Below are 12,119 nucleotides of genomic sequence, written 5' to 3'. Positions count from 1 at the left end.
CGGCGACTGCGTCACTAAGCCGCCCCGCCTAGCTTTTGACGCCCGCTACGCCGGGCGCGCCCACAAAGGGAGGACGTCGCCGGCCAATAACAGCCAGACGCCCTCAGCGCGCGAAAGCAGCTTTAAACTCGCCCCGCCCCGAGGCCCCGGTCGCGGCTATTTCCAGCAGCCAGTCCCAGGTTTGCGTGGGAGCTCCCAATCTAATTGGGCAGTTGTTCGTGGAGGTTTACTCTCTGCCCCGACTCTTTTTTTTTTTTCTCTCCCCTTGACTTCCATTGGACCAAATCTCTAGGCCCCTCCTTATCCTATTTGTTATTGGCCGAAAGGGAAGTACCTCACCTGGAGAGGCGTCCCCGGGTCAAACTCAAGCTCTCTCCGGCGTTTAGCCCGAGGGAAGTGATGGAGGGCTTTGGGCTTCGAATTCGGCTTTATTTTATCCCATTCGACTCACTCGCCACTGGAGAAACCAAAACCCCTGGCTCAGGTTTCCCCCTCGAGAAGGCCCGCCTCTGCGGAGGAGCCCCTCAGGAGCGCCGCCCGGTCGCCCGCCGCCTCCCGGCGGGGCTCCGCCAGCAACGAGCTACCTTGTGACGTCACCGAGGGAAGAGGCGGGTTCTCCCGCCACCGGAAGACGCCTGCTCTTTTGATTGGCTGCTCAGGACGTCCGTTAGGGCGTGTGGTCCTTCCGTGTGTGCTCCGAGCGTGGGCGTCCCGCTGGGGGTGTGTGGCAGGGGTTTCCAGACCCGGCACCAGCACCCTAGCCCCTTCCATCAGGGGTTCGGCTCAGAGTCGCCCCTGGCGGGCGGCTTCCGAATCTTGAAGAACAGCCACGCGAACCCGGAGCGTACCGGGGCTGCGGAGCTCCCCTGGGCGGGCTGGAAGATGGCGGCAGCATCGGTCTCTGAGACTTCGGCTTCTCAGTTCTCGGTAAGAAGCCGTTGACCTCCGAACAGACCGTGAGTCGGTCCCGGCGCCCCCTGTGCATTGTCTCACTTTTCAGAGCGCTTTCGGTCCCGCCTTTCCCCCCAGTCCTGGGGAGCCGCGGGGTACGCCTAGGTGGCCCGGTTGCTGCCTCGGCGCCCACTGCTTCGTTTGAGGCTGCACCCTGCAATTGAGACGGCCCAGGTCTGTCTCTCCCTGCCACCTTTCGGCGTAGCGGCTCTGGTTTGCAGAACGTTGCCTGGACTCGCAGGGATGGCTACCTACACCTTGGCCCGCGAAAACCGCGTTCCCGGGTCACGTGGGTGTAACGGCCCCTCTTGAAAACTCTCCGAGACCAAGTGGGCGCTCTAGTTAGTCGGCTTGATTGGCAGATGTTGAGTTGCACGCAGTCGAGTGCTTCTGCGGCTTTCTTTGCCTTCAGTGCCTCCTCCTTTCCTCCCAGTAACTTCAAATTGTGCTTAGCCTACCCCGAGCGCGCGGGCGCTCTTCCCGCTTCCACTATATTACAGTGACCCCAGGTTGCAAATAAGCAGGAAGAGCTGATGTTAAGTACTGTATTGACCTCTAGAAGAATCGCTAGCCTGTTAAGGTATTAGTATTTTGTTGGAGCGGGACCCTTCCCATTGGGAGTAGATAGGCAGTAAATGAATGTGAAGAAGCTCAAGTTGGAGCCATTAGCTCTTCGTCTAGCAAACCTGAGTGGCATACAGACAGGCTCTAGGATTACACAGATGAATAGGGGAGAATCCTTGCTACTAAGGAAGAAAGCATTGAAGAGAAGCTACACGTAATTAGGTTGTTACACAGTACAGTTTGATAAATACCACCCTGCTAGAAGAACATACCTTGAAAGTGATTAGCAGTTCTTGGGGTAGGGAAGATGGAACTAGCTGAGTGGTGAAGGAATAGGAAATGCTTGTCCCAGGAGACGAAAAGGGAGGAGAAAAAGGCACCGCAGGCAATTTGGAGTATGTGCCAAGACAAGTGCTTTCAGAAAACTTGAAATAATTTGAAATAGGCAGAGGTAGTGTGAAGGTAGAGTTCAGCTACGTGAATTGTTAAAATATGAGAAAAGAGGAAGAATATTAGGGTAAGATTGTCATAGAAGTTAATGGGGAAAAATTTAGGGAAACAGTAACAGCAGAATCACCTTGGCGAAAATACACCTTTTCCCAGTTTTACCTTTTGGTGACTGTTGCTAAAATTTGTTTTGCTGAGGCTAGAAGTGATACTCAGGGTTTCAGCACAATGAAGGTAGCAAAGTGTGTGGAGAGGTCAGAGAATATTAACAGGAAAACAGGAAGGTAACAACTGGAGTTATCCAGGAACTAAGTCAGTGAAAGGGAAGATAAAAGACAAGCTTAGCCTATTAAGTGTAAGTAGATGGATGAGATTATTTCAGGCAGTTCAGTTCAGTCACTCAGTAGTGTCCAACTGTTTGCGACCCCATGGGCTGCAGCACACCAGAACTCCCTGTCCATCACCAGCTCCTGGAGTTTACCCAAACTCATGTCCATTGAGTTGGTAATGCCATCCAACCATCTTATCTACTGTTGTCCCTTTTTCTCCCACATTCAGTCTTTCCCAGCATCAGGGTCTTTTCAAACGAGTCACCTGTTCTCATCACATGGCCAAAGTACTAGAATTTCAACTCCAACATCAGTCCTTCCAGTAAACATTCAGGACTGATTGTAGCATGGACTGGTTGGATCTCTTTGCAGTCCAAGGGAGACTCAAGCGTCTTCTCCCAACACCACAGTTCAACAGCATCAGTTCTTTGGTGCTCGGATTTCTTTATAGTCCAACTCTCACATCCATACATGACTACTGGAAAAACCATAGCCTTGACTAGTTGGACCTTTGGTGGCAAAGTAATGTCTGCTTCTTAATATGCTGTCTGGGTTGGTCATAACTTTCCTGCCAAGGAGTAAGCATCTTTTAATTACATGGCTGCAGAGACCAGCTGCAGTGATTTTGGAGCCCCCCAAAATAAAGTCTGTCACTATTTTCCCATCTATTTGCCATGAAGAGATGGGACCACATGCCATGATGTTAGTTTTCTGAATGTTGAGCTTTAAGCCAACTTTTTCACTCTCCTCTTTGACTTTCATCAAGAGGCTTCCTTTCATCAAGAGGTTCCTCTTCACTTTCTGCCATAAGGATGGTGTCATCTGCATATCTGAAGTTATTGATATTTCTCCTGGCAATCTTGATTCCAGCTTGTGTTTCTTTCAGCCCAGCATCTCTCATGATGCAGTTTGCATATAAGTTAAATAAGCAGGGTGACAATATACAGCCTTGAGTACTCCTTTACCTATTTGGAACCAGTCTGTTGTTCCAAGTCTGGTTCTAACTGTTGCTTCCTGACCTGCATACAGATTTCTGAGAGGCAGGTCAGGTGGTATTCCCATCTCTTACAGAATTTTCCACAGTTTATTGTAATCTACACAGTCAAAGGCTTTGGCATAGTCAATAAAGCAGAAATAGATGTTTTTCTGGAACTTCCTTGCTTTTTCAGTGATCCAGCAGATGTTGGCAATTTGATCTCTGGTTCTTCTGCCTTTTCTAAAATCCAGCTTGAACATTTGGAAGTTCATGGTTCACGTATTGTTGAAGCCTAGCTTGGAGAATTTTGAGTATTATTTTGCTAGCATGTGAGATGAGTGCAATTGTGTAGTAGTTTGAGCATTCTTTGGCATTGCCTTTCTTTGGGATTGGAATGAAAATTGACCTTTTCCAGTCCTGTGGCCACTGCTGAGTTTTCCAAATTTGCTGGCATATTGAGTGCAACACTTTGACAGCATCATCTTTTAGGATTTGAAATAGCTCAGCTGGAATTCCATCACCTCCACAGGCCCCCTTGACTTCACATTCCAGGATGTCTGGCTCTAGGTGAGTGATCACACCATCATGATTATCTGGGTCATGAAGATCTTTTTTGTACGGTTTTTCTATGTATTCTTGCCACTTCTTCTTAATATCTTCTGCTTCTGTTAGGTTCATACTATTTCTGTCCTTTATTGAGCCCATCTTTGCATGAAATGTTCCCTTGGCACCTCTAATTTTCTTGAAGAGAACTCTAGTCTTTCCCATTCTTTTGTGTTTTTCTATTTCTTTGCACTGATCACTGAGGAAGGCTTTTTTATCTCGCCTTGCTATTCCTTGGAACTCTGCATTCAAATGGATGTATCTTTCCTTTTCTCCTTTGCTTTTCGCTTCTCTATCAGATCTAGTCCTTTAAATATAATTCTCACTTCCACTGTATAATCATAAGGGATTTAAGTCATACCTGAAAGGTCTGGTGGTTTTCCCTACTTTTTTCAATTTAAGTCTGAATTTGGCATTAAGGAGTGCATGATCTGAGCCACAGTCAGCTCCTGGTCTTGTTTTTGCCAACTGTATAGAGCTTCTCCATCTTCAGCTGCAAAGAATATAATCAGTCTGATTTCTGGTGATGTCCATGTGTAGAGTCTTCTCTTGTGTTGTTGGAAGAGGGTGTTTGCTATGACCAGTGCGTTCTCTTGGCAAAACTCTATTAGCCGTTGCCCTACTTCATTCTGTACTCCAAGGCCAAATTTGCCTGTTACTGCAGGTATTTCTTGACTTCCTACTTTTGCATTCCAGTCACCTGTAATGAAAAGGACGTCTTTTTTGGGTGTTAGTTAAGTCTGTTCATCTTCAACTGCTTCAGCATTACTGGTCGGGGCATAGACTTGGATTACTGTGATACTGAATGGTTTTCCTTGGAAACAGAGATCATTCTGTCGTTTTTGAGATTGCATCCAGGTACTACTGCATGTCAGACTCTTGTTGACTATGATGGCTACTCGGTTTCTTGTAAGGGATTCTTGCCCACAGTAGTAGATACAACGGTCATCTGAGTTAAATTCACCCATTCCAGTCCATTTTAGTTCGCTGATTCCTGAAATGTCGACGTTCACTCTTGCCATCTCCTGTTTGACCACTTCCAATTTGCCTTGATTCATGGACCTAACATTCCAGGACCCTATGCTATAGTGGTCTTTACAACATCGAACCTTGCTTCCATCACCAGTCACATCCACAACTGGGTGTTGTTTTTGCTTTGGTTCCATCTCTTCATTGCTTTGGCTCTCATCTTTCTGGAGTTATTTCTCCACTGATCTCCAGTAGCATATTGGGCACCTACTGCCTGGGGAGTTCATCTTTCAGTGTCCTGTCTGTTTGTCTTTTCATATTGTTCGTGGGGATCTCAAGGCAAGAATACTGAAGTGGTTTGCCATTCTCTTCTCCAGTGGACCACATTTTGTCAGAACTCTCCACTGTGACCTATCTCGGATGGCCCTACACGGCATGGCTCATAGTTTCATTGAGTTAGATAAGGCTGTGGTCCTTGTGATTAGATTGGTTAGTTTTCTCTGATAGTGGTTTTGAGATTGTATAGGAGTTGTGATTAAATTTTATTGGGAGAAAAAATAAATAATATTAGGAGAGAAGTGTTTTTCACCACTCTCAAAACATCATTTGGAGACTGAGAAAGGAAAATGCCTATAAATATTGACTTGAACTGAAGTCTGCCAAGGCCATCTAGTCAAAGTAGTTACTGGTGTGGTCAACCCTTAGTATTTTAAGGTAACCTGGACAGAAATCCTGAAAGTGATAGTAAAGTGGCTCAATTGTGTCCAACTTTTTGCGAGCCCGTGGACTGTAGCCTGCCGGGCTCCTCCACCCATGGGATTCTCCAGGCAAGAATACTGGAGTGGGTTGTCATTTCTTTCTCCAAGGGACAGTTCTATAGAGTTTTTAATAGGAAACATATATTTTTATATCTAAGCTCAGCTTTAAGTGGATTCTCAGCTTCCAGAGTGCTCTTAATAATATCTAGAATGCTTTACACATCAAAGTGTAACTCTTTTAACTTGATGTTTTAAATCAAAATGTCTAATTTGGAAGTCTCTATGTCTCAAAACAAAAATGACAATTTATTGATGTATAATGGCCATGCTTTGATACTTTTAACTGTCTTATCAAAAATAAGCCTGGCATTTATAACAGAATTTATAAAGCACTTTAGCTAAACAGACAACTGCTCATAAAATAAGACAACAAAAGACCTTTTAAACCTACAACATGAATTCAGCAGGCTACTCATAATGAGATTTCAGAGTTGTGAATATTAACAGTTTTTGTGTATTTAACATTGATAAACCCAGCATGGGTGCTCAGTTGCTTTAGTTGTGTCCGACTCTTTGCAGCCCTATGGACTGTAGCCCACCGGGCTCCTCTGTCCATGGGATTCTCCAATCAAGAATACTGGAGTGGGTTGCCATGCCCTCTTCAGGGGATCTTCCTGACCCAGGGTTTGAACTTAGGGCTCCTCCGTTGTAGGCAGATTCTTTTACCGCAGAACCAAGGGGGAAGCCCCAGACCCAGTTTAGGTGTAATCTAAGTGGAGATGTTTTTAGCAGGCGAGGATTTTTCTTAGGTATATTCACAAATAACACAATCTGTAAGTAGCAGTTGAGCTGTAAATCTCAAATGTGAACAATGTGGAAGCAGGTGATGCATTTGAATTGTTCTTACAAGCCTTTCACTGCAACAACAGCAGGAAGAGTGGCAGCTAGCAGCTAACATTTATTGAATGACTGCTGTGTATCAACTCACTAGTGGAGAGTCTCAGGGAGGTATTAGTAAGTATGATCAGGCATAATGATACAAAGTATATAGTCAGCATAGTGTTGTAACAATATCTTTCCTGTGTTTTTTTTTTTTTTTTAATTTGTTTTACATTTTCCGGTTAATAATGCTCAGTCTTTCCTTTTGGCTCAGCTGGTAAAGAATCTGCCTGCAATGTGGGAGACCTGATTTCGATCCCTGGGTTGGGAAGATCTCCTGGAGCAGGAAAAGGCGACCCACTCCAGTATTCTGGCCTGAGAATTCATGGACTGAATAGTCTGGTCAACACACTCTTACATCACTTTGGACTTAACAAGCTAGTCTCCTAATTGGTCTCTCTGGCTTTTTATCCAGGCCCATTAACAAACTTGCTCTTTATTTATTTTTCTGAGAAGAGTTTTATGATTGTTTCATAGATTTCTTATGAGATTTTTGGGGGGGGAAATCATAAAATGAATACATTCATGCCCCTTTGTGCATCTTCCTGCTTCTGTCTTTTACCCTCACTCTTTCACACACACATTTCGAGGTTATAATAATGTGTAATACTTGTGTAGCACTCATTTTCTGGCATGCATTTTAAATACTTTTTATATATTAACGTATCTAACCCTTACAGTAATTTTATGAGATTGGCTTTAGTATCTGCATTTTCAAATGAGCAAAATAAGGTACAGAAAGGTTAATTCCGAATTATACAACTAGCAAATGTTGTCCTTTTATATTTCTGTGTAGTATAGTATCTTGATGGGCTTCGGAGTTTTTAGGGTTTGTTCATGTTTGCCAGCTATAATGAACAGTCCTGTTGTGATCATCTCTGTATGTTCCATATGTGCAAAATTTTCTCTACAATGGTAGTTTTCAGAATGGTCTGAAGACCTTTGAGGAGATCTTCAGTATCCTTCCTTACCCAGCCACTTTGTGGGAAACCAGATTCTCTATATACATCAACCAAAACAGGGTGAATACAGAAGCAAATAAAATCTAGCAGCCTTCTTTTAAGGCAAGAGTTAAAGAGATTTGCAGAAATGTAAAACAGTGCCATTTAATTTTTTGGGTGATATAGTTAATTTTTATTCAAAAATTATATTTATGCTAACATGGATTTATTATTTTTAAGGTAGTAAATATCTTTAAATTTTCTCAGTTTTAATTTTTTCATGTGATAAGTAGCAACTGATATAACCCACTTACAAGGAAAAGCTTGTTGGGGGTCTTAAGCAATTTTTGAGTATAAGGGCTGCCTGACACCAAAAGGTCTGAGAAGCAGCAATTTTACAAGTGATGGTTGGGCTGTGAATTGCAGCTCAGTAATGGGTTGTAGTATATGTTCAGAAACTTAGAACACTTTTCTTTAAGAGAATACAGAGAAAATAGTTCAGTTAATAATTTAATGAAATACTGGGTCATAGAGTAGGTGCATCTTTGACTTTATTTGGAATTGCTGAATTGCTTGCCAAAGTGATTGTTACACTTTACATTCCCATCAACAATCTCCTTTAGTCGATTTTAATAGGTCTGTCCTATTTTAACAGGTGATGTTGTGTCTTTTTGTTGTTGTTGTTGTTGTTGAGAGGTTCTGTGAAGTGATATCCTGTTTTTTGTGCTCCCTCTTCATTGATGAAGATGCTTGTTTTTCTTTTAATAATTTTCCTAGTCTTGTGGGTTTTGTTATTCTATGAAATGCCCATTGGTAATTTTTGCCTGCCTTTGATTGGTTTTTCTTTTTTCAAACTGATTTATAGTCATTCTTTATGTATTCTAGGTGTTTATTATCTATCAGGAGTATTCTAGTACTCTTTAGTTTGTCTTTTTATGATATGTTTTGATTAATAAGAGTTCATTGTTTTAATGTAATAAAACTTATTTTTTCTTTCAGGATTATTATTTTTTGGTTAAATTCTTCCTTGGTTAAGTTCTTCCAAAGCCTTAATGATATTCTTCCATATTTTTCTCTACATATTTTAAAGTTGGGGCCTATTGTCTTTTATTTGCTTGAAATTAGTGTGCTGTGAGGTAGGGATCCAATTTCATGTTTTATTTAAGATGCATAATTATTTCAGCATTACTTGTTAAAACTCGTTCTTTCCCTAGTGGTTTACAGTTCCAGCTGTCAGTATATTAGTTTCCATATGTGTGTGGCTGTGTTACTGGGCTCTTTGTCCCCTTGTTGTATTCGTCTCTGCCTATGTCTCTACTCACTTTCCTAATGATTTTGATTTTTTTTTTTAATCTGAGTGCAACTATCTGCCTTGTTCTTCAAGAGAAATGCAGCTATTCTTGGTCTTCTGCTGTTCTTCGGTGGAAATTCTAGAACTTTATTGAACAGGATAATTCAGTATTATAAATATTATGAAGTTTTCTTATTTTGAAGAAGATTTATATAATTCATTGAACAGATTAAGCATTTACTGTCTGTTTGGAACTTAAACTCTTAATAGGATGACTGTGTTTTTTCAACATCCAATTTTTCTATGCCAACTGGGTGTCCCATCAGTCAGTTCTGACACTAGCTGGAGATAGTGCAGTGCAAACATGCAGGTTAGGACACTAAGTTTCACAAGACTGGCCCCATTTCAGTTGCCACCTGCAAGTTCCAGATGTCCCTAAGGAATCTATTTCTTCACAGCCAACTGCAGGTTAAGGAGTTCTGCTAACTCTCCCCCATCACATTCAGTAATTTGCTAGAATGACTCACAGAATTAAGGAAAACACTACACTTATAGTTAAAACTTTTTTCATTTTAAATAAAGGATACAACTCCAGAACAGCCAAATGGAGAGATACACAGGGTAAGATGTAAACGAGCTTCTGTGACCAGTCTGGACACTCCTGGGGCCTCATTGTTCAAGAGTTTTTTTTATGGAGGTTTCATTATGTGGATATGATTAATTAAATCATCAGCCATGGTGATTGAACTCAATCTCTATCCCCTTCTCTTGAGAGCTAATTGCCTGGTAGGTTTTTTTGTTTTTTTGTTTTTTTTTTTAACTATCTGCCAGAGGCCCCACTATAACAAAGACAGTCCATTACTTAAAAATTCTAGAGTTTTAAAAATCTGTCAGGAACATAAACTAAATATATAGTTTTTATTTTTCCACAGGACATAGAGATAATAAATATATCATGTAGAAATAAGTGTTTTTAAAAGGGTAAGAAGATAGAATGACAAAGAGTGCAACTTTAGAATCGTAGGCAGGGAAAACTCACTGACAGACTTCTCTGGGGCTTTATCTCGCTCCTTCTTCTGGGACAGAATCTTCTGCCTTTTAACTTTTTTAAATGTATTTTTAATATGGAGCATAATTGCTTTATAATGTTGGTTTCTGCCATACATTAGCATGAATTAGCCATAGGTATACATATGTCTTTTCCCTCTTGAACCTCCTTCCCACATCCCACTTATCTAGGTTGTCATAGAACACCAGGTTTGAGCTTGCGTCATACAGCCAATTCATACGATCTGATTTACATATGGTAATGTATGTTTCAGTGCTATTCTCTCAATTTGTCCCAACCTCTACTGACTACATGTAAGACCAATAACTATAAAAGTCTTAGAGGAAAACATAGGCAGAACACTCTGACGTAAATCACAGCAAGATCCTCTACGACCCACCTCCTAGGGTATTGGAAATAGAAACAGGAATAACCAAGTGAGACCTAAATTAAACTTTAAAGCTTTTGCATAGCAAAGGAAACGAAACAAGGTGAAAAAAACTTGAAAAATTATCCAAAAGACAACCCTAAGAGTGGGAGAAAATAATTTTAAATGAAATAACTAACAAAGGATTAATCTCCAAAATATACAGGCAGCTCAAGAAGACATACAGGTCTATTATATACTAATAAATCTACTAATAAACACGTGAAAAGATGCTCAAAATGGTTCAGTTCAGTCCAGTCACTCAGTTGTGTCTGACTCTTTGCGACGCCATGAATCGCAGCACGCCACGCCTCCCTGTCCATCACCACCTCCCAGAGTTCATCCAGCCATCTCATCCTCTGTCATCCCCTTCTTCTCCTGCCTCCAGTCCCTCCCAGCATCAGTCTTTTCCAATGAGTCAACTCTTCGCATGAGGTGGCCAAAGTACTGGAGTTTCAGCTTTAGCATCATTCCTTCCAAAGAAATCCCAGGGTTGATCTCCTTCAGAATGGACTGGTTCGATCTCCTTGCAGTCCAAGGGACTCTCAAGAGTCTTCTCCAGCACCACAGTTGAAAAGCATCAATTCTTTGGCGCTCAGCCTTCTTCACAGTCCAACTCTCACATCCATACATGACCACAGGAAAAACCATAGCCTTGACTAGACGGACATTAGTCGGTCTCTGCTTTTGAATATACTATCTAGGTTGGTCATAACTTTTCTTCCAAGGAGTAAGCGTCTTTTAATGTCATGGCTGCACTCACCATCTGCAGTGATTTTAGAGCCCCCCAAAATAAAGTTTGACACTGTTTACACTGTTTCCACATCTATTTCCCATGAAGTGATGGGACCGGATGCCATGATCTTTGTTTTCTGAGTGTTGAGCTTTAAGCCAACTTTTTCACTCTCCTCTTTCACTTTCATCAAGAGGCTTTTTAGTTCCTCTTCACTTTCTGCCATAAGGGTGGTGTCATCTGCATATCTGAGGTTATTGATATTTCTCCCAGCAATCTTGATTCCAGCTTGTGTTTCCTCCAGTCCAGCATTTCTTATGATGTACTCTGCATAGAAGTTAAATAAGCAGGGTGACAATATACAGCCTTGATATACTCCTTTTCCTATTTGGAACCAGTCTGTTGTTCCATGTCCAGTTCTAACTGTTGCTTCCTGACCTGCCTACAGATTTCTAAGAGGCAGGTCAGGTGGTCTGGTATTCCCATCTCTTTCAGAATTTTCCACAGTTGATTGTGATCCACACAGTCACAGGCTTTGGCATAGTCAATAAAGCAGAAATTGATGTTTTTCTGGAACTCTCTTGCTTTTTCCATGATCCAGCAGATGTTGGCAATTTGATCTCTGGTTCCTCTGCCTTTTCTAAAACCAGCTTGAACATCAGGAAGTTCACGGTTCACGTATTGCTGAAGCCTGGCTTGGAGAATTTTGAGCATTACTTTATTAGCATGTGAGATGAGTGCAGTTGTGTGGTAGTTTGAGTGTTCTTTGGCATAGCCTTTCTTTGGGATTGGAATGAAAAGAGAAATGCAAATCAAAACTACGGTGAGATATCACCTAATTGGAGAAAATGGCCTCATTGACAGATGATGGACAGAATGGCCATCATCAAAAAATCTACAAAGAGTAAATTCTAGAGAGGGTGTGGAGAAAAGAAATCCCTCCTACACTGTTGGTGGGAATGTAAATTAATACAGCCACTATGGAGAACAGTGTGGAGATTTCTTAAAACAAACAAACAAACCTAGGAGTGAAACTACCTTATGACCCAGCAATCCCACTGTTGGGCATATACCCTGAGAAAACCATAATTGGAAAAGACACAGGTACTGCAGTATTCATTGCAGCACTATTTATAGTAGCCA

General features: G+C 41.9%; 1 protein-coding gene across 1 annotated transcript in view; it reads left to right on the top strand.

Moving 5' to 3' along the window:
• Nucleotides 1–58: 58 nt before the first annotated feature.
• Nucleotides 59–12,119, top strand: part of CEP57 (centrosomal protein 57) — a 43,154-nt gene continuing 31,093 nt past the window's right edge. The window contains exon 1 of the mRNA XM_069554923.1: nucleotides 59–927. Coding sequence (XP_069411024.1) covers nucleotides 883–927 — 45 coding nt within the window. The 5' untranslated portion in view covers nucleotides 59–882. The remainder of the gene's footprint in view (nucleotides 928–12,119) is intronic.

Source organism: Ovis canadensis, chromosome 15, assembly GCF_042477335.2.
Source record: "Ovis canadensis isolate MfBH-ARS-UI-01 breed Bighorn chromosome 15, ARS-UI_OviCan_v2, whole genome shotgun sequence".
NCBI classification, from domain to species: Eukaryota; Metazoa; Chordata; class Mammalia; order Artiodactyla; family Bovidae; genus Ovis; species Ovis canadensis.
This window is presented reverse-complemented; position numbering and strand designations above follow the sequence as displayed.